This window comes from Macaca nemestrina, chromosome 13, assembly GCF_043159975.1.
Source record: "Macaca nemestrina isolate mMacNem1 chromosome 13, mMacNem.hap1, whole genome shotgun sequence".
Taxonomy (NCBI): Eukaryota; Metazoa; Chordata; class Mammalia; order Primates; family Cercopithecidae; genus Macaca; species Macaca nemestrina.
In genome coordinates this window covers 20,199,230-20,223,055 of record NC_092137.1, presented here as the reverse complement: position 1 = coordinate 20,223,055, position 23,826 = coordinate 20,199,230, and the positions used below count along the sequence as shown (strand labels likewise).

Here is a 23,826-nt window from a genome sequence, read left to right as displayed (position 1 = left end):
GTGGGTTATTGATTGAAATGATGTCATAACTAGTCTGAAGACTGTGTATGTTATGTTAACTAAGTATGTTATCACTTAGTCTGTTTAAATGCTCCTTGATGAATGAGGGAAGATTATTAAATACCTTCTATGGTGATAGTCTGCCCTTTATTTTTTTAAGTTTAACCAGTAGAGACTATAATAAAAGGTAAGATTTTTTTAAATTGCTTATAGAAAAGAATCACAAGCAATAGAAATGGAAACAACAGATTTTTATTTTATATTTTAGAGCACTTGGCTTGTCATTTGCATCTACTGTTGTTTTGCATATTGTCATAAAATTAACAATTTTAAGGTAGTACATTTGACATGTTTATATTTTTATATTAGCCTATTAAAACGATGTGGAAGATTATACTTTTATATATGCCTACTTTGTTTTTTTAAACTCATTGTAGTCTTAGTCTTTCCTCCAATAAAATTTTTTTGTCTTTATATGGCAAATGTGTAATTAATAAGTATTAAAATTTTATTCAGTGTATACCTCATGTAGCTTCAGTCATTTAGCAGACTTATGAATGGCATGTGAGAGTAAACATTTTCCAGGAAGCATAGCAGAGTATAACTGACAACTTTACATGAAATTTTTAGACATAATGGTAAACAAAAATTCAGCCTAATTATTAGCTGTGCTTTCTTGGATAAGTTATTTAGCTTCTCTAAGCTGTTGTCTCACAAGTAAAATGGCGGTATGTCTGCTTCATAGGCTGTTGGAAGAGGATAGCATTCTCATACAGCAGTGTTACAAATGATGTATCATGAAATAATAGTGCAACCACCTGCCAATTTCAGAAACATAAAAAACGATTTATACTTTAAATGTGATAGACACACAAAAAATTTTAAATTCTGAAGGGAAAAAAATGAAATTGCCCCACAGATTTGAGTCATTTATATATTAATCTGGAAAGAAATGTTACCTATCTGTACCTTGTTTTATATTTTTATTTTAGCATTCACTCTGTGTACATGAACTATATTAAATGTATATGACATTAAGTATTCCAGCTAGGCTGGGCACGGTAGCTCACACTTGTAATCCTAGCACGTTGGGAGGCCAAGACGGGTGGATTGCCTGAGCTCAGGAGTTCAATACCAGCCTGGGCAACATGATGAAACCCCGTCTCCACTAAAATACAAAACAATTACCCGGGCATGACAGCATGCGCCTGTGGTTGCAGCTATCTGGAGGCTGAGGCAGGAGAGTTGCTGGAACCCAGAGACAGAGGTTGCAGTGAGCCAACATCGTGCAACTGCACTCCAGCCTGAGTGGCAGAGCCATACTCCGTCTCTTTAAAAATAAAAATAAAAAAAATTCAAGCTAATATATGATTGATTTTGTTGAATTAAAGAAAACAAAGTGACATTTGTATTAGTTTCCTAGGACTGCTGTAACAAATGACTACAACTAGGTGGCTTCAAACAATAGAAATTTATTCAACTCAGTTCTAAAGACTGTACATCTGAAATCAAGATGTCAGCATGACCATGCTCCAAAGGATCTAGGGGACAACCCTTTCTGTCTCTTCCTAGGTTTTGGTGGTAGTTGCTGGCCATCTTCGATGTTCCTTGGCTTATAGATACGTCACTCCAGTATCAGTGTCCATCATCACATGGCATTCTCCCCATGCATCTCTAAATTTTCCATTTCTTATAAGGACACTAGTCAAAGACACTTTCCCCAAAGAACGTCACATTCACAGGTACAGGGGGTTAAAACTTGAATATGTATTTGGTGGGGGACTGTTGTCCCGTTTGCCGCCTGATTTCCCAAGTCTGAATCCAAAGTCTTAGCCAGTTAAGTATTGGGATAGAAGCTGGAAGAACTTTGAGCCATATAATAGAAAAAATTTTTGTCCTCAGTTGGATGGCTTACAACATTTATAAAAACTTGACTTTTTGGAGGCTACAACACAATACAGCATTTTACGCAAAATTTGCATATCACAGTATCCAACACAAAATCTTCAACAAATGGTAGCTACCTTTTAAAAAGTTATTGTATACATGACCATATTAATGTGCAGATAACAATGTGAGCTAGGCTCACAGATAGTTGCCTTTTTCTTTTTCAACAAAATAGTTAATTACTATATGCCATGGACATTTAAGGACTAGCATGTAGTACCAACTGTGGGGATTTAGAAACATTTCAAGATCCCTGGGTGATTGGTGTGCATATTGAGAAGCACTGTTCCGTCTTCCCCCACTTTACTTTTAAGTTTTCCCACTAAAGCCAAGCAACATGCATATAGTTTTGAAAAGTAATCAGAAAATACTGAACTAAAAGTACTAAGTTGCCCTCTTTTTGGAGTAGAAGTAGCTAAATGCTATACAATACTCTGTCCTCATTTTAGACGTTCCCAGCTACTCCTTCTGTATCTTTGATTCTTTGGCTACTGCAGCTATCATCTTTCCATTTATTGTGATTTCCAGAGCCTTGGCTTCTGAAATAAACTCTTACCTAGTAGCCTATGTGTAGTTGTATCCTTTTCAGGAACGCCCCCCCCCCCCCCTTATTTTAGAGTCTTGCTCTGTTGCCCAAGCTAGAGTGCAGTGGTGTAGTCTCTGCTCACTGTAACCTTTGCCTCCTGGGTTCAAGCAATTCTCCTGTCTCAGCCTCTCAAGTAGCTGGGACTACAGGCGTACGCCACCACATCCAGCTAATTTTATTTATATATATATATAAATAATATATATTTATTTATATATTATATATATTATATTTATATATATATAATATATTTATATAAAAATATATAAAATATATTTATACATATATATTTATTTATATATTATATATATATATAAATAATATAAAATATATATATAGTGGAGACGGGGTTTCACCACGTTGGCCAGGCTGGTCTTGAACTCATAACCTCAAGTGATCCGCCCACCTCCGCCTCCCAAAGTGCTGGGATTACAGACCTGAGCCACCGCGTGGGGCATACTTATTTTCATTTTTATTTGCAATTAGTAGTTGAAAATCTGTTATAAAATGAAACATTAAATTATTTTTATTCTAATTAATCAGTCCCCATACTCTTCTATCAGAATATCTTTCAGGTAGATTTTTTTTTTTAATTTATCCAGAAGGAGTAATTATGTATGTTTTAAGTAAGGGTCAGGAATCTCTATTCTTAGAAGAATATACAGGCCTGATAGATTGAGTAGCTATCTTTCCAATCCCAGAGGGTAGAAAACAATGAAAAATGAAGGCTAGATAGATTTAATTATTTTGTGGTTATTTCACTTACAGTCTCTCCCACTACCCCCTGCCCCGCAGAGGACCTGCCTTATCTCCACAGATTCTGCATCCTTGGTTAGGAGGCGGAACCTGTAGATACGGAGGGCTTGCCGTTCATATCCATAGGTGACATAGGGCCAAACTGCTGGTGTTCATCTTCCACAGATTTTTGGTATTTTGTGTGCGTCCTGGAACCAATCCCCCATGCATACTGAAAGACAACTGTATTTTTTAATACTCTTTGACTTGTGATACTTAATAGGGAAGGATTCTAAAACAGACTTCTCAGAAATTATGAAAACCTGTAAAGTCATGTTATTTCTACTAATAAAATTGTGTTTGCCTTTATTTTAAACTTCTCATGAATGAACATGAAAGATGTAAATAGCACAGAAGATTGGCACACTGTCATGTGAGATAAGCTCTGGCCTAAGGGTCTTGGCTGACTAGCTGCATGTCCCATACCTTTTGGACCATTGGACCATAGTGACCTCATCTGTGAAATTATAGTACTGATCTACATGTCCTATATACACTCTTAGGCAGATAGTGATTAAACAGTCATGAATGGTAGTGGGGACTGAATGATGAAATGAAAAGACCTTATCTCTTTAATACTTTTGGTGAAGAAGATAACTGCTTTTAGACTACCAGCAGCAGAAGTATGAATATGATGATCTGTTTGTGTGTGTGTTTTTAACTATTTCTGGGATAATTTGAAACTAATGGGAAAATTGCAAAACTATACCCTTCACCCACGTTTTCCAGATGTTGCCACTTTTATCACATTGGCTGTATGATTCTCTCTCCCTGTCTTCTTCCCCTCATCCACAACACTATTTGGGCTTACTTTTGAAAGGAGGTTGCAGGTGGGCCGGCATGGTGGCTCACCTCTGTAATCTCAGCACTTTTGGAGGCCAAGGTGGGCGGATCACTTGAGGTCAGGAGTTTGAGACCAGTCTAGCCAACATGGTGAAACCCCGTCTCTACTAAAAAAATACAAAAATCAAGCCAGGCATGATGGTGTGCACCTGTAATCCCAGCTACTCATGAGGCTGAGGCAGGAGAATCGCTTGAACCCAGGAAGCAGAGATTGCAGTGAGCCAAGATTGCGTCATTGCACTCCAGCCTGGGCAACAGAGTGATACCCTGTCTCAAAAAAAAAGGAAGTTGCAGGCATGATGTCCCTTACTCAGAAATACATTAGTGTATGTTTGTTGACAGTAAGTATATGTTTTCATATAAAACCACAATTACTAAAGTCAGGAAATTAACACTGATAAACCACTAATCAAAGCAGCCAACTGTATTCAAACTTTGCTACTTACCTCACTGATTACCTTTATAAGAAAGAGAAAGGGAGATTGATTTGGGGGTCCATTGTCAAATTGAGGATCACAGATTACTTTCATCACTGCTCTTTTCTTGAACTATTTCTGTTTATGACCTTGACATTTTTAAAGGGTATAGGCCTGTTTTATAGAATGTCCCTCAATCTCCAGATATTTTAGATGACCTGCTTTCAATATTTAGATAACGAAATTTAAGATGTCTAATGTATGTTTTAAATTGGGTTTTACATACTTACTTATTTATAAGAGAAAAGATATGCTTCCCTGGGTGAAAGTGAATTAGTTTCTGGAGAATAATATTTTTTTTCTCTTTTCTTTTTTTGTTTTTTTGTTTGTTTGTTTTGCGGGGGGGCAGGTGGGGGTTGTTGTTTTGTTTTGTTTTTGAGACAAGGTCTCGCTTTGTTGTCCAGGCTGGAGTGCAGTGGCACAGTCTCATCTCACTGCAACCTCTGCCTCCCAGGCTCAAGTGATCCTCCCTACCTCACCCTCCCCAAGTAGCTGGGACTACAGGCACACACCACCACTCCTGGCTAATTTTTGTATTTTTTGTAGAGATGGGGTTTTGCCATGTTGCCCAAGCTGGTCTCAAACTCCTGACCTCAAGCTATATGCCTGCCTCAGCCTCCCAAAAATGCTGGAATTATAGGCGTGAGCCACCAAATTTGTGAATTTCGTGCATGAGAAGGCCACTTAGTCTTGTAGAACTGAATGTCTAAGGTTTTTTAAAATTCAAGACAGTGTAGTATTAGATAGATATTGTGAACCATGTGCACAGGAGTTCTGTTGTTAGGAGCTGATAAAATTTAAATCAAAGAATACCTAGATACGGGAGAAATTCCTGTTGCTTATTGGCAGGATATTTGGAAGGTACCAAATAAAACCGGCTTCTTCATTTCCTGGGGTGAGTATGTGTTTTGAATTTGGTGTCGAAAATCTTTAATGCATTAAGGGTATGTTTGAGGTAATGATAAGAAATAGTAACGAGTAAGTGGGCGGGGGGTATGAACAGTTAGGGTACTACTAAGAAATTTGTGTGAAAAATAGGTTTGGAGTAATGACTTGAAAACTAGGTTGAAGATCTTAGAGCATATACTGTATCCGGATTCTGTAGGTTTTTATCATAAAGTGACATCAAAATGGACTTTGAAAGGAAAAATACAGTTGGTGTGTATAAAAATGGATTGGTGAATCTGAAAGTCAGCTGATTAAGAAAAAACAATTTTAACCAGATTGAAATGATAAGCAAAGCACCCCTGCCCTTCAGAAAGGACAAGGATGCTAGAGAAAACCCAGTGGCTGTGCAGGATGTGATAAGGACCCAATTATAAAGAATCAGATGGGCTAGTGATCAGTTATTATGAACAGTTGGAAATATGTAAACAAATAATGGAAGCGGAAAGACTGGCAGTCTTGAGACCGTATTGAAACACTGAAATCTTGAGCGTTTTGAATATCATAAATGGGTGCTGAGATAGTTATATATAACTAGACCAAACAAGAATTTGATCTTAGAGATTTTGGTGTGTAAGATAGCTTGTTAAATTACATACTTTTTTTTTTTTTTTTTTTGGAGACAGTCTCGCTCTGGTACCCAGCCTGGAGTGCGGTGGTACAGTCTGCTCACTGCAACCTCCGTGTCCCGGGTTCAAGCGATTCTCCTGCCTCAGCCTCCTGAGTAGCTGGGATTACAGGTGCACGCCACCACGCCCGGCTAATTTTTTGTGTATTTTTAGTAGAGATGGGGTTTCACCATGTTGGTCAGGCTGGTCTAGACATTGTTCTAGGCACCAGGTAGCTAGCATGTAGATTAATGTAATTTTATGGCTCTTGTATTGGAGATGGTACTGGGGATTCAAATAAATAAATGCATGTTATGCTATGTAATGGGAAGTTCAATGAAGAAAAGTAAAGTTAGGACAATAGGGGCAAAAAGTGAAAGAGGAATGTTCTAACCCAATTTACCCTCCAGGATTTGACTATTTTACTGCTCTCTGTCCTTGTAGTTCTTTTCAACCTCTAATATTTCCATTTAGCTTTGCACTGACAGTATGTCCTTGGGACCATCTCTACCCTGTGGCCTGGATTATATATATAGTACTACTCTGCATAGAGTTTGCATATAATAATAGCATGATGCTGGTAGTGCATTTTGTTTTTCTGAACTCCACTAATGTGTATTTTACAACTATCTATACATTTTTCTTTTTTAAAAGGACACTGTCAAGTACTTTTAAACTGTTAATTGTAATTTTAAAAATTTCCTGCATGTATTTATTTTTATTTCTATTGACTGCTCTTTGATTTTCTTTCTTGGAATGGAACATAAGTTAAAGATGTTTTTTATTCATTTGTAAATGATAAGGCTCTAGGAATAATAACTGCTGTTGATTAATACTCTGGTTTGTGAAATAGTGGCTTTATGTCATTCTCATATATAACTATATATTAAAATAAAATACATTTTATATATATATATATATATATATTTTTTTTTTTTTTTTTTTTTTGAGACAGAGTGTTGCTGTGTCACCCAGGCTGGAGTGCAGTGGTGTGATCTTGGTTCACTGCAACCTCCGCCTCCTGAGTTCAAGCAGTTCTCCTGCCTCAGCCTCCCAAGTAGCTGGGATTACAGGCGCCCGCCGCCACACCTGAGTAATTTTTGTATTTTTAGTAAAGACAGGGTTTCACCATGTTGGCCAGGCTGGTCTCGAACTCCTGACCTCATGATCCGCCCTCCTCGACCTTCCAAAGTGCTGGGATTACAGGCATGAGCCACCATGCCCGACCTTATGTCAAATATTTTAAATAAAAAATTTTAAATCTTAAAATAGTGTATAATTTAGATTTATTACCTAATATTGTGGCTTTTTAAAGTTCATACCATCCGTGGTTTAACTAATAATTGATTTATCTTTACATGGAAGTATATATGACCGAATGCAAAAAGTACAGATTTAACAGTCAGTGTTATTGTGTTAATAATGTTAGTGAATTTCAGTCTATTTCAGTGGCTTAAAATGTAAGTTTGCTAGCAATTTAAACTTGCTTGTTAATGTAACTGAAAATTGTGTTGGTGGTTTCAGTGTTCTGGCATTGATAAGAGTGCATATGACACTAGATCATATAATTAAGTTCTAAACTAAGCTGCTGAAAAACAAATACTTATTTTTCTCATGTTTTCTAGTCTCTTTATCATATAGCCACATACATGAGGTATATGGGTGAGATTTTCCCCTCCCAATTTTAATTTTCTTTCATAACAAGTAGGAATTAGTGGGGGGAAATATTTCTTTATTGACTGAATTTGTAGCTAAAGTAAATTTTATTTGAGGAATAACTTGTCAAAAATACTTGCTGACCATAGCTGCTTTGTTGTAGGAGGACTGACAAATGGTAGTGGTCGATATATCTCTGCAGCACCTGGAGCAGAAGCAAAATATCGAAGTGCTTCAAGCACTTCCAGTCTATTTAGCTCCAGCAGCCAGCTCTTTCCTCCTTCCCGGCTTCGGTATAATAGGTCTGATATTATGCCTTCTGGCCGCAGTAGATTATTGGAAGATTTCAGAAACAACCGCTTCCCGAACCTTCAACTTAGAGACTTGATTGGACATATAGTTGAGTTTTCTCAAGACCAGCATGGTTCTAGGTAGGTGATTATGATATTTCTCACTTCATTTTTGCTTTGGAAACTGCTACCTTATAAAAGCTTAAATTTTTCTGAACTATCCTTAGCCCAGTCTGCATTAAAATTGGCAGCTTTTAAGAGCTAAAATTCAGTTTGGATTGTATGTTTTTTCTTTCATGTTGGGATAAATTATAAAAATACAGGTTTTAATTTTTTATAGTTTTCCGGTTTTTTATAGTGTGAATATTGTTATGATGAGAATATAGCAGGGCCCCCTTCATTGGGTTATTTTGATTACATCAGCTCTGTATTACATTTGTGGGCTTAAGTGACCCTTGTGTGTTTAAAAAATACAGCAAGCAATGTTAAATGCCTTTGTGCTGCATTATAGGTTGGTATTCAGTGTGACTTGGCTTAGGTTGAAATATTTCACATTTGTTATAGGAAAATTTGGTGCCTTTTTACATTAAAACGAATGTGATACATGAGAGATACATCTGAATTAACATTGTCAAGATAGCTTAGAAAGGAAAATAGAATTGTAACACGTTTAATAAATTTAAGATATTTTCTCTTTTTATAGCTTTAAGGTAAACCTCAAGTTTTTAAGTCGTTTTAGATTAGATGGCATACAAATTTTGTCTCTCTATATAGTCATGCATCACTTAACGATGGGGATACATTCTAGAAAATGTGTTGTTGTGTGAACATTACAGAGTGTACCTACTACACACCTGCTCTGTATATTGCGCGTAGGCTACAAATCTGTACAGCATGTTACTGTACTAAATAATGTAGGCGTTTGTAACAATGGTGTTTGTATACCTAGCATAATAAACAATAGAAAAGATACAGCAAAACTATAGTGTAAAAGATTTAAAAATCATATACCTGTGTAGGGCACTTACTGTGAATGAAGCTTGCAGGACTGGAAGTTGCTCTGGGTGAGTGAGTGAGTGAGTGTGTGAGTCAGTTGTGAGTATATGCGAAGGCATAGGATGTTACTCTGCACTCCTCTAGACTTTATAAACACTGTACTGTACACTTCAACTACACCGAATTTATTTAAAACTTTTTTTCTTCAATAATAAATTAACCCTAATGTAACTTCTCCCCGCTTTGAGACAGAGTCTTACTCTGTGCCCAGGCTGGAATACAGTGGTATGATCATCACTCACTGCAGCCTCAACCTCCTGGGCTCAAGCAGTCCTCCCAGCTAAGCCTTCTGACTAGCTGGGACTGCAGGCACGCACCATCACACCTGGCTAATTACTTAAAATCTTTTTTTTAGAGACAGGGTCTCACTATGTTGCCCAGGCTGAGTTTACTGTAACATTTGAGCTAACTTACTGACTCTTGTGATAACACTTAGCTTAGAACAGAAACACATTGTACAGCCGTACAAAGATGTTTCCTTTATATGCTTATTCTATGAGACTTTTTCTTTTTATCGGTTTTTTAAACTTTTTGTTAAGAACTAAGACACAAATGCACACATTAGCCTATAAAGAGTAAAGATCATCAGTATCACTCTCTTCTAACTCCATGTCTTCTTTCACTAGGAGATCTGTAGCAGCAACACCCATGGAGCTGTCATCTCCTATGATAACAGTGCCTTTTTCTGGAATACTTTCTGAAGGATCTACCTGAGGGTGTTTTGCTTTTTTTTTTTTTTTTTTTTTTTTTTTTTAAACAAGTAGAAGGAGTACGCTCTAAAATAACAATAAAAAGTATACTAAATACACAAACCAGTAACTCAGTTGTTTATTATCAGATATGCACTGTACACAATTGTATGTATTATACTTTTTTTTTTTTTTTTTTTTGGGAGACGGAGTCTCACTCTGTCACCCAGACTGGAGTGCAATGGCATGATCTTGGCTCACTGCAGCCTCTGCCTCCTGGGTTCAAGTGATTCTCCTGCCTCAACCTCCTGAGTAGCTGAGCTTACAGGCATCTGCCACCATGCCAGACTAATTTTTATATTTTTGGTAGAGACAGGGTTTCACCATGTTGGCCAGGCTGGTCTCGAACTCCTGACCTCAGGTGATCCAGCCACCTCGGCCTCCCAGAGTGCTGAGATAACATGGGTAAGCCACTTGCACCCAGCCATACTATAATTTTATAAACTGACAGTGCAGTAGGGTTATGTCATCATGAACACCTGAGTAATGTATTGTACTATGATGTTATGACAGTTCCTACCCAATAGGAATTTATCTCCCATTATAATCTTATGGGACCACCATTGTATATGTGGCTCATTGTCAATTGAAATGTCGTTAAGCAACGCATGACTAGTTGGCAGTTCCTTCAGAGTGACAAATGAGCCTTGTATCACCCAGAATGGCTATCTTGGTTAGGAATTCATTCATGTTGGAAGAATTTTACTTCTAAGGGTTTCATTTATTATGTTCTAAAAGTTAGATGTTTAGTAATACATGGGTATATTACAAAAAATGAATGAATAAGCAGCAAAATGTATGTAATTTTCTTATTGATTATAATGTAACCAAACTAACCTAGGAAAGATAAAAATCCAAGTTTTTTGTCACTCTAGTAGATAAAGTGTTACAAAGAAATGCTATATAACTTTTGTCCTTTTTGCTGTAAGTTAGCTGTCCACTATATAAAGTATGTTAATATTTCTGGAAATAACTTGCAGTGCATATATGTGGAAGGGTAGGGTATAATACTCAAGTAAGAGTTAAAAAACATATTGTCATACTAAAATTTTTCCCCATGTAGATTCATACAGCAAAAGTTAGAGAGAGCTACTCCAGCTGAGCGACAGATGGTATTTAATGAAATTCTGCAAGCAGCCTATCAATTAATGACTGATGTTTTTGGCAACTATGTTATACAGAAGTTTTTTGAGGTAAGGATTCATGCATATTTGTATATCCACCCATCCAGCTGTTGTATACTTGATATTAAGAAAAGCTCTGAAAGTTGGTTAAAATCATTTTCATATAAAAAAGATAATAAGCCAGGGATAAGGTATTTACAAATTATATATCTGATAAACATTTTATCCAGAATATATAATGAACTCCTAAAAGTCAACAACAAAAAGACAACCCAAATGACAAATGGACAAAAGACTTGCGCAGACATTTCTCTATGTAAAATAATACAGAAGGCCAAATAGGCCATGAAAAGACACTCAACATCCTTACTAATCAGGGAAATGCAGATCAGTCTCACAATGAGAGCACTTTATACCTACTAAGATGGCTGTAATCAAAAAACATAAAATCAGAAAATAACAAATGTGGATGAGGATATGGAGAAATTAGAGCCCTCATAAATTGCTGGTGGAAATGTAAAATGGTGTAGCTGCTATGGAAAACACTTTGGCAGTTTCTCAAAATTAAATATTGAATTACCATACAACCCAGCAATTGTACTCCTAGGGGTATACCAGAATGAATTGAAAACAGGAACTTGAACACCAGTATACATTGCATCATTATTCATAATAGCCAAAAGACGGAAACAGCCCAAGTGTCCATCAACAGATAGATAAATACAAGTGGTATATGTGTACATTGTAGAATATTATTCCGCCATAAAAAGGAATGATGTTCTGATACATACTACAACATGGATGGACCTTGAATATACTAACTTAAATGAAATAAGCCACACACAAAAGGACAAACATTGATACTGATCTACCAGTATGAAATGTCTGGAATAACTAATAGTGGCATAAAGAAGATTAGGGCTTACTGGGCCTAGAGGAAGAAGGGTTTAGAAAGTTACCGTTTAATGGATACAGCATTTGTGTTTGAGGCCACGGAAAAGATTTGGAAACAGATAGTGATGGTGGTTGCACAACAATGTGAATATAATTAATGCTACTGAATCACCTAGCTAGAAATGGTTCAAATGACATAGTTTGTCACAAAAAAAATGTTAACATGAACCACTTTAAATGAAAATTTCCTTTTAATCCCAATTCATATTTGAAAATATAAAGCATTGGTAGTCACTCTTTGATGAAGTAGTTAATGAATAACACTATAGTCTTTAGATTTATAGATATGTGTTATTTTACAGTTTAGCCAATTTTTAAATCTATAAACATCTGTGTTGTAGCTTGACTTAAAAGTTTTTTTCCTCAATCATATCAGAATGTAGTTTGATGATTATCTGGGTGAGAGTTTTGGTGGTCAATATGTGGCTAAGAAAGTTATATATTAAAGATGAAGGGTTTTGTAAAAATGTTCACTTTAAAAGTGTTACATTTAAAAGGTAGTTAACATATTAGTAATAAGGAAATTGTAGTAAGACTTAACCCAAAAAAGTAATAAAATTATTATTGCAAACATCTCCTGGTCTATCTTAATTAGCTTCTACCTTAAAGCCCCTGCCCTGCATAATTACTAATAGATTGAATAGACTGCAAACACTGCCTTACTCAAGTTCAACAAAGCAATATTAAGGTCACTTGTTATTAATGTTATATCTTTTCTGTCAGTTTGGGAGTCTGGATCAAAAACTAGCCCTGGCTACTCGTATTCGTGGTCATGTTCTACCCTTAGCCTTGCAGATGTATGGCTGCCGCGTTATTCAGAAAGCATTAGAATCTATTTCTTCTGACCAGCAGGTAATTGTAAGTTAAGACAAAATTTTTGTATTATTTTATTCAATTTTTAAATTATTACATTTTTAATCTTACAATAATCTTGAAGTAAAATGACTTAAATATTTCCACAACTAGACTAAAATATTGTTACTGTGTCCTAAATAGCACACTACTAATTAGAAGTCACAAAGTAGATAATTTCTAAATGAAGATATTTTAGCACCTATGTGGCAAGCAGAATGTTAAATGATGAGTGTTTTTATTACTACTTGCTTACTTGATTTTCTGCAATGTGAGAATGCATGTTACTATTTTCCAGTGTTTATTTTGATGGTGTCTAATGTTTCTATTATAAGAAAATTTTTGAAACCAATAGCATTACTATATGTCAGTTTTATTTATATATATGAAAATTTTTTAAGTAAATATATAGCCCAGCAAAAAAAGTAACTTAAGAATTCTCTTTAAAAAGGTATAATTTTTTGAGAAAAACGAGAATACATAAATTAAATGAGAAATATTCTGTGTTATTGGATGGAAAGTCTAAATATTTTACATTAATAAAGGAATTATTGATCAAAATAATGCTTTAAATCATTTGAAATAGACAAGAATATTGAGAGTAGGGGATGAAGATAAATGCTGATCCACCAGATTTTTAAAATACACTGTGAAGCAACACTAATTAATGGGGTTATTGTATAAGATTAAACAGACTTTTAATAAGAAATTTATAGCCCCAAATCAGTACAGTTTTCTGACTATATGCTTTATTTATTACAATGAAAGCATAAGACTGAAGGAAATAATTATTTCTTAAAAGATAATGGTAGTTTAAGTTTGGAAAGAGATTGTCTTTGACTCATACAATAAAAGTAAATTTCAATAAATAGTAATATATGGATGGATGGCTATATATGTGTATATATTCATCACTGCATTAAAATCTGTGAGAAAATACTATTATTCCTCCAAAGGAAATTCTGAGTTTTACAGTAATTTTAAGGTATGTGACAATGGAGAAATATAAACACATTTAATTATTTAAAAGCTTAGAAACTTCTGCCACAAGTTTCTAATTGGCATAGATATTTTTTAAATGTCTGATATTTAAAAATAAAAGCATTAGGAGTAAGTCTTTGTTGATACAGTTAATGAATAACAGTATTTGGATTCCTTTTTTTTTTTCTTTCCCCTTGAGATGGAGTCTCGCTCTGTCTCCCAGGCTGGAGTACAGTGGCGCAATCTTGGCTCGCTACAACCTCCACCTCCCAGGTTCAAGCGATTCTCTTGCCTCAGCCTCCCAAGTAGCTGGTATTACAGACACGCGCCACCACACCCAGCTAATTTTTGTATTTTTAGTAGAGAGGAGGTTTCACCATGTTGGCCCAGCCTAGTCTTGAACTCCTGACCTTGTGATCCACCCACCTTGGCCTCCCAAAGTGCTGGGATTACAGGCATGAGCCACCTCGCCAGCCTTTGGATTCTTAAGCATGTTTTATTTTGTAATTTAGTCCATTTTAGGCTTTTTTGTTTTGTTTTGTTTTGAGACAGTCTCTCACTCTATCACCCAGGCTGGAGTACAGTGGCACGACCTCGGCTCACTGGAACTTCTGCCTCCTGGATTCAATTGATTCTCGTGCCTCAGCCTCCCGAGTAGCTGGGACCACAGGCGTGCGCCACCACACCTGACTAATTTTTGTATTTTTTTAATAGAGATGGGGTTTTGCCATGAAGGCAAGGCTGGTCTTGAACTCCTGGCCTCAAGTGATCCACCCACCTCAGCCTCCCAAAGGACTGGAATTACAGGCATGAGCTATCGCACCCAGTGATTTTAGTTCGTAATTAAACATCTGTATTATAGCTTGACTTAACAGGATTCACCGCAGTTGCTTCAAAATGTAGTTGAAAGTCCTGTGGGTGAAAGATATTTTAAATGTGAATACCTTTAGACTGAGTATGTGTACTCCATTTCTCCACAGTACTATTTTTTATTGCTCTAATAAGGCACACAGATTATTTTATCAATATTAAAAGCTATATGAAGTTTTACAGTTTTTTTGTTTTGTTTTTGGGATGGAGTCACACTGTGTCATCTAGGTTGGAGTGCAGTGGCACATTCTCAACTCACTGCAACCTCTGCCTCCCAGGCTCAAGGAATTCCCACCTCAGCCGCCCAAGTAGCTGGGACCACAGTCATGCGCCACCACACCTAGCTAGTTTTTTGTATTTTTGGTAGTGGCCGGGACCATGTCGCACGACTGGTCTCAGACTCCTGAGCTCAGGTGATGCACCAGCCTCAGGCTCCCAAAATGCTGGGATTACAGGTGTGAGCCACCTCACCTGCCCCTAAGCACTTTATTGTAACAGCATTTTATAAAAGAACAAAGAAGTCTGACATTAATTCTTCCCTTAGGGAATTATTGAGGTACTATGTAAAAATCACATAGCCCATAAGTAGTCATCAACTTCTTAACCCTTTTCTATGTATTTGATAAACTCACTCAGCCATTAAAAATAATTGCCTTGGTGGTGGAGGTGGTACTAAGTGAGGCAGAAGTGTAGAATTCTAGATTAGTCATGTTAGTTACCACCGATAAATACTAACAGATGATTTACACGGTGAAGACAGTTTAAATACAGCAAATTCAGCATCACTACGTTGTTTCAACGTAGATCATTTACATTGTAATCCTGCAGTATGTTTTAGTAATTTTCACTTTTCAATGGTTTCTGCTAATTATACTGCAAGAGAAAAATATTTAAACTCATGACAAACAGGAAATAATGTTTAAATATATTTTTGTTCCCATCTCAGTATTTTTAATACTGAGATAAATATACTATTTTTAATATTTTTTTTAATACTGAGATAAAATATACTAGTATTTTCTCGTTTTAGGTAATTATTTAAATAACATCCTGTCTTTTGCAGAGTGAAATGGTAAAGGAGCTGGATGGTCATGTGCTCAAATGTGTGAAAGATCAGAATGGAAACCATGTTGTACAAAAATGTATCGAATGTGTTCAGCCACAGTCACTGCAGTTCATCATTGATGCTTTCAAAGGACAAGTATGTTTGAGTTTTGGCTTATAATTTGTTAGCAGGGCATTATTTTAGAATTTTGAGTATCAACACATTTTTTGTAAGTCACTAGATAATACCCAGCACTTGTGTACAAAAATAGGATACAAAACAGTAAATGTACGTTAATGTCTTCCTCTTTCATAGTCAGTAGATAGCTTCATTTTTCTGAAGCTACAAAACAGAAATAAGAGTTTAATCACATTACTTCAAGAAGTAAAAGTAATCACTGTTAGAATTATTTTTTATTTATACCCAACAGTGTTATCAGGTTTACTCAGAGAAGGGAAGGAGGTTTGGAGAAAGACTTAAGACTGTATAATAAGACAGAAAACATACAGCAATTTGTAACTAATACCCTAGTAATTAATATTTCTTAATGCTAAACTACCCTTTCTCTTTTCACCCATTCATTCCCATTGTTATATAAACTCAGGTTCAGGTAAAGTTCTGATTAGATTCCTTTTGATCAAAATATCTTCAGCTCCTAAATGGGGTGCTCCCTGTCCCCACTCTCCAGTCTTTGCTAACATGGTGGTAGTCATATTAAATATGAGTTCATCACCCTTCTATTTTACATTACTTTGAGGTGTCAAAAAGAAAAAAACAGTCTGCTTCATAGAACTGTGCAAAAATGTCAGAGAATACAAATTTTAATTCTTCTAATTGTCCTCAGGTATTTGTGCTTTCAACTCATCCTTATGGCTGTAGGGTAATTCAGCGCATCCTAGAACATTGCACTGCAGAACAGACCTTACCTATCTTAGAAGAACTCCACCAACATACAGAGCAGTTGGTACAGGTATACATTACCTAATAATTTGAAATGTTTATATATTTTTGGAACTTGTTTTAATTTTTAAAAGAAATATAGTTTGTTATTAAACACACTATAGAAAGAGTGAGACAAAAGCCGGTTGTATTCTCCTAACTATACTACTGGATTTTTAGACGAAATGGTTAACATGTCTTTAAAGAATAATCATTCTTAAGGAATGACTTGGGGAAAGTAATTTTTAAATATCTGTCTTAGGATCAGTATGGCAATTATGTTATTCAGCATGTACTGGAACACGGTCGACCTGAAGACAAGAGCAAAATTGTTTCCGAAATCAGAGGAAAGGTTTTAGCCCTGAGTCAACACAAATTTGCCAGGTATTGGGATACGTTGTAATTTCAGGGGTCAATTCTTTCAATTCATTGACTTTTATTAGTTATCACAGAAATACATGTAGAGCGTAGCATTAAACTACAGTCTTTTTTTTTTTTTTTTTTTTTGGTGTCACTAAAATACATCTATAGAACATTGCTTTTATTTTAAAAAAAAAAGTAACAAATTTGTTTTGCCCATGTATGTTCATTTTTGAAATCTGTATTTGGAAAATAATTTTTCCCAACACCGGAAATGCAGATTTATTTAGTACATGTTCTTGAAAACCTCACAGCTTTAATGATCTGGTTTCCTTTTTTTGAAGTACAATTTTAAGAGACCCATAATTAAACTTGTGGATGTCAAAATTATGTAGGTCGTTCCGTGATACCAATTTCTGTTATAAAAGTAGTTGGCGGGGTGCAGTGTCTCACACGTGTAAATCCCAGCCAGCACTTTGGGAGATAGAGGCAGGAGGATCACTTGAGCCCAGGAATTTGAGATCATCCTGGGCAACATAGAAGGAAATCCTTTCTCTACAAAAAATTATCCAGGCATGGTGGCACATGCCTGTAGTCTCAGCTGTGAGGGAAACTGAGGTGGGAGAATCACTTGAGCAAGGGAGGTCAAGGCTGCAGTGAGCGGTGATAGCATCACTGCACTCCAGCCTGGGTGACAGAACAAGACCCTGTCTCAAAAAAAAGAACAAAATAAAATAAAAGTAATCATAAGACAAGAGAATCCCATCCTGACTTCCGTTTTATCGTGCATTGGAGAAAATTCTTTCAAAGTCAAGGAAATTTTGCTGTAAAGAAAAAAATAACAAAGCTTTGTTTATCTGCTTTAATTTTTAGCAATGTAGTAGAAAAGTGTGTTACTCATGCCTCCCGTGCTGAGAGAGCTTTACTGATTGACGAGGTTTGCTGCCAGAATGATGGTCCTCACAGTGCCTTATACACCATGATGAAGGACCAGTATGCCAATTATGTGGTTCAAAAGATGATTGATATGGCTGAACCTGCTCAAAGAAAGATAATCATGCACAAGGTAATAACCGGATATAACACTCAGATAACTTTCTTTGTCTTTATGTTTAGGCTACACATTTAACCTCCTTGGGCTTTCATTTCCTCCTGTATTTTGTAACTGGAGGAAAAAATTAAAATTGATGGATATCCTTTGGCAGATATATTGGTATGGTTTCCATTTTTATTATTAAGTTTATCACGCCAGGCATGGTGGCTTTTGCCTGTAATTCCAGCAGATTGGGAGGCTGAGGTGACAAGATCACTTGAGTCTAGGAATTCGAGACCAGCCTGAGCAACGTGGCAAGATCCTGCCTCTTAAAAAAAAAAAAAAAAAAAAAGGTAGACAAGCATCATGGTGCAAGCCTTTAGTCCTAGCTACTTGGGAGCCTGTGGTGAGAGATCGCTTGAGCCCAGGAGTTCAAGACCAGTCTGGGCAACAGACCCCCATCTCTACAAAAAATTTAAAAATTAGCTGAGTATAATGATAAACATGCCTGTGGTGCCAGCTACTCAGGCAGCTGAGATGGGAGGATGGCCTGAGTCCTGGAGGTTGAGGCTACGGTGGTCTGTATTCATGCCAGTGCAAGTAGAATTTTGTGTTTATGTTGTGGGGGGTAGCACTAACTCATAATTGTTTCCCTTTAAGCTGTTTCCTCTCTGTATCTTCCTCCTAGAATCTAGTAATTTTTTAAGAAATTAGTAATTGCAGCAGGAAAACATTGTTACAAAGAACACTGAAAGAAACACTTATTTTGAATACTCTTGATCTTAATGTATTCATTTACAAAACATGGAGCGAATTACATAACCCCTTTGATCCTCTCCTCATATAGAGAGAAAAATGATATCTTAGGATTCCTTCCATCTATAAAAGTGTTTTGGCCTTCTGATTTTTAAAATTCATTCTTCAACTTGATGTAAGTTTTCCTTTCTTTTTCTTCTGTTCTTTCAAGACAGGGTCTCTGTTGCACAGGCTGGAGGACAGTGGTGTGATCTCGGCTGACTCTAGCCTCAGCCTCCTGGCTCAAGCCATCCTCCCACTTTAGTCTCCTTAGTAACTGAGACTACAGGCATGCACGCTCATAGTTCTGTTTATATTTTGTAGAGATGGGGTCTCACTGTGTTGCCCAGTTTGGTCTCAAAGTCCTGGGCTCAGGTGATCCTCCCACCTTATCCTCCCAAAGTACTGGCCTCTAAGTGTCTACCTATCTTTTAATTCAGTGTTTCTGCTGTAAACTAATGAATATAAAAAATTGCAATCTTATTTTTAACAGCTACATTATTTATTTGACTGGTATCATATTTATTATATTTGGATTGTCCCTAATTGTTTAATTGTTATCAGTAGTGCTTTGTACAAAAGTCTTTTTGTAATTGTTTTGGTAGAATAAATTCCTGGTTGTGGAATTACGGGGTAACTTGCTATATTTGGGGCCTCTGCCTGTTTCCATGTGACATAGTTAGATGTAGTGTTTTATTCATTGAACAATTTGAGAACAGATGTTTGGAGGGATTGAGCGGATCACAACTGCTTTTGCAAAAAGTGGCTTTCTTTGGATTTAAATTTTTTTTAATTGCAATTATTCCTCTAAATTACCAAAATTGGGGGTGCTTGTTTTAAGAAATCAGAAACTAAAATGACTTACATTTCCTAAGCAGATTATTTGTTTTTCAGATTCGACCTCACATTACTACTTTGCGCAAATACACATATGGGAAGCATATATTGGCCAAGTTGGAAAAGTATTATTTGAAGAATAGCCCGGACCTAGGACCTATTGGAGGACCACCAAATGGAATGCTGTAAATTACAGGAGCACGAGAAAGAAGATAATTTAACCATGTGAAAAGAATTTTTTTGTGTGTGAATTATCAAAACACAACTCAACTATGAATCTTCAATTTTTTTTTTAAAGCAAAACTATTTATTGACTTTATTCATCCATTTGTAAATTTTTTAAGGTTCTTGTGTATATTTGGGGGGTGGGGGATGAATTATAAATTATATTCAGCCCTGAGTGGAGACCTATCAGATTGGATTGCTGGCAAAGCACAGAATGCCTGTATATGATGTAACTGTATCAAAAATAAAAAGCTGTCACATATTTTGTAAATTTTTACCTTGTAAAGTCACAAAAATAGTTTTTAAAGGAAAAAGTACAGTATTCTTTTAATAAACTGGCTCACAGTCTGGTAGGTCTACAACCCCATAGCACAACAGGTTTATAGAGATGTATATAAAATTATAGTCCTTATTTTTTTCCTTTGCGTGAAACCTTTTATAACAGATTAACAATCAACTGCATAAATATTATTAATATTTTAAAAAGTTAAGTTGTATTTTGATAATTCACAAACTATCATGCAAATAACGAGCAAGTAAGACAAGAATAAAGTGGTTTGAGATGAAAAGAACTTAACATTATTTACAGTAGATGTGGTTTTAATACAATTACTGCCCTAAAATGTCTCTGGCAATGTACAGAAATACTGTATATACTTACATATGTAATTGTTGTAAGAGTTAAGAAATACAAAATCATGGTGACATTTCCAATTTAGTGCACTAAATGAAAAGTTAAGTCACTTATTAACTTTTCAGTTTGGTTTGCAATGAGAAAGAGTGGAAATTTGTATTTTGTTTTGCTTATAGAATTACAGACTTGTTGAGGAAGTGTTGAGCTTTATTTTGCTTTTTCATAGAGGCAGAAAGTAGGAACCAGATAGAGATGAAAAGGGGCCACTGAAAAGTGAATTTGATAGCTCAGCATTAAGCATGATTACATATTCAGATAGCTCTTTTTGCTTTCTATAAATATATGCATTGTGTGTGTAGTAATAGATGTAAGTTTACACTTTGAAAGGAAATCTTGTTTCAATGTTTATTATAAAAGCCTTGCTAATTTAGTAGTGATGCTTTCCTTGGTTGTACAGGTGTACATTTGTAAACCTTCATGCTGTAAATGGAATTTGTTTTATCTCTTTGGGATACATTTGCATTTTAGTGTACATTTACGTCCCTGCCCTCTTTGACCTGGCAATATAGTGTTGTATAATGTAAATTTATTTCTCCAAATCGAGAGTGATTTTTTAAAAATTTTTTATCTTTATATGGTTTCAGAAGTATGAACCAGCTTTCTTTTTATTATTGTGAGATCATTTTGTTTTATAACATAGTTGTTGACTGTTAATATGGACATGCTAGAATTTGGATCACTTTCAATTGAAGTCAGGGTATTGTGCATAATAGAAAGTATTGGACTGAGATATTTGGTTACCATGGAGGCCAATGCTTTTTTCATCTTATTAAATGTGATGTGACTTTTTTCTTTGTACAGAAGAGTACTGTATTTTTGAATAGCCTACTCCCAAGTAAGAGCAAATCTGTATGATAACATTTTTTTCTCTGGACATAAGACATAACAGTAACACGATGTACATTTACAAGCGGCCTTATGTACATTTCCCAACAATCTTTTTAAGGCAAAATTGTGACCATATGTGTATAATTAAAATCGTTTTTAATCCTTTGCCTATGAAAATATTTTGGAAAAAAACTTGCTGTGTATATTCAGTTTCTGAAAGATAAAGAAAGTGCTTTGTATTTTGTTGAAGTCAGTATTTTGTATAAACATTTATGTTGACCCAGTTATGTTTAGTGCTGAAAACTAAAATGAACATGCTATCTCTGTCAGCTGAATATGGAAGAAATCTTTTTTACTAGAGATCTGCAGAAGAAAAGCAATCTTCTGAGCACAATATGGAATCTAAAGGTTTTATCACTTAGTTATTCATATTATGAACCTAAAAATAATGGCATAAAGTTTGGGGATGCCAGGCATACTTTTTCATGTTTGGTGTTTAGTTATTTTAGTTTTCTAACCCAACATTCCTTGGTGAGGCCATTAAATCCAAACACTTGTCTCCGTTCCTTCTCATGGTCACACTGGGTCATCAGCCTGTCCCAGTCACTGCAGCAACGCCTTGTGTGTGTTTCATATTTTTTAAACCCACACAAAGCCACTCTCTCACTTTTTCCTACATTACCAACCTCAGAGTATTTCAGCCCATGTCGAACTTTTGTTCTCAGTATCAGCCCATGGTTTCAGGATCAAAGCTGTCATGTTGGAGATTGGTAATGGTTTTCCTGTCTTTGTACAGTTGAATTCTTAGTCTTCCTTCATCCTTGCCCTCTGTTGGCACAGGCATTATCTGCAATTTTAGAAAATGACAAGTAGAGATACTACATTGAGAAACTAAACCCTCTCCTTGGGGTCCTGATATTCCCATGTGTCCCAATGCTGACAACCCAATCTTCCCAGTACTTTCAGGCCTGCTCTACAAAAATACCTTTCTTGTAGAAATTTTACAGTCTGCCATTTTGGGTGCCCACCCCAATTTTTACCTTTTAGTAAGTTCGCATGAAATTTTGTTAAAATCTGAAAATCACATTTCAGAATAAAGAAACAATTGGGCAGAAACTACCTAGGCTTACTCTTGAGTGTCTCCTTTTGATAGGGATTGTTTCTGGACCAGTTTGTCTAAGTCCTGGCTCTTATTGGTTCCTATGAAATAATGTTAACTTCACTTCTTTGTATATTATGTATAAATTAGAAAATGAAAAATGTGTGAATAACATTGTATGAAATAAACCTGGTCTTGTGTTTTTCTCTAGATAAAATACCCCTCTGTACCTCAGTTATAACTTAAGATTGATTGCCCATTCAGGTTTACTCTGACATAAGGAAAACATTTTTAACACATGGGTGCTATTCTGGAGCCACTGACTCCTCTGATGGTATTCATTCCATCCTTTGATTAGTATTTAGAATCTACAATTGCATACTTCATAGGATAAAACTTTTAGCCTGTTTCCACATGAACTTGAGGCAGTGTTGTCTAAAGGCAAACTTAAGTTCAGGTGTGGATTTAAAGTTTACCTTATTATTTACAAACTTTGTGAACTTATCTAAACCTTGAGGCCTTAATCTGTATCAAGGGATAACACAACTCTTTAGTGTTAAGAATTGAGAATATACAAAAAGATTACCTAGAACCTTTTTAATTTTTTTTTAATTTTTAGAGATGGAGTCTTGCCGTGTTGGTCAGGTTGGTCTTGAACTTCTGGCCCCAAGTGATCTTTTTACTTTGGCCTCCCAAAGTGCTGGGATTACAGGCATGAACCACTATCCCTAGCCAAGAACCTCTTTTTTTTTTTTTTTTTTTTTTTTTTTTTTTGAGACGGAATCTCACAGTGTTGCCTAGGCTGGAGTGCAGTGGCACGATCTCGGCTCACTGCAACCTCTGCCTCTCGGCTTCAAGTGGTTCTTCTGCCTCAGCCTCCCGAGTAGCTGAGACTACAGGTGTGCACCACCACACCCACCCAGCTGATTTTTGTATTTTTAGTAGAGATGGGGTTTCACTATATTGGCCAGGCTGGTCTCGAGCTCCTGACCATAATCCGCCCAACGTGGCCCCCGAAAGTGCTGGGATTACAGACATGAGCCACCATACCAATCTGGAAGGTAATGTTTTTTGTTTTTGTATTTTTGGTGGTTTTTTTTTTTTTGAGACGGAGTCTCGCTCTGTCGCCCAGGCTGGAGTGCAGTGGCGTGATCTCGGCTCACCTCACTGCAAGCTCCACCTCATGGGAGCTCACGCCATTCTGCCTCAGCCTCCTGAGTAGCTGGGACTATAGGCGCC

General features: G+C 36.1%; 1 protein-coding gene across 16 annotated transcripts in view; it reads left to right on the top strand.

Annotated features, from left to right (window-relative positions):
- Positions 1-22,821, top strand: part of LOC105479873 (pumilio RNA binding family member 2) — a 105,206-nt gene extending 82,385 nt beyond the window's left edge. For 6 of the 16 annotated variants that reach the window (XM_024792237.2, XM_024792235.2, XM_024792239.2 and 3 more), the window contains 8 exons: positions 8,020-8,287; positions 11,015-11,144; positions 12,753-12,881; positions 15,796-15,933; positions 16,622-16,747; positions 16,979-17,100; positions 17,950-18,142; positions 19,799-22,821. In XM_024792237.2, coding sequence (XP_024648005.1) covers positions 8,020-8,287; positions 11,015-11,144; positions 12,753-12,881; positions 15,796-15,933; positions 16,622-16,747; positions 16,979-17,100; positions 17,950-18,142; positions 19,799-19,930 — 1,238 coding nt within the window. In that variant the 3' untranslated portion in view covers positions 19,931-22,821. Of the gene's footprint in view, positions 1-8,019; positions 8,288-11,014; positions 11,145-12,752; positions 12,888-15,795; positions 15,934-16,621; positions 16,748-16,978; positions 17,101-17,949; positions 18,143-19,798 lie in introns of all 16 variants that reach the window. The other 10 variants (XM_011738193.2, XM_011738199.3, XM_011738192.2 and 7 more) reach the window with 2 other exon arrangements.
- The last annotated feature ends 1,005 nt before the right edge of the window (positions 22,822-23,826 follow it).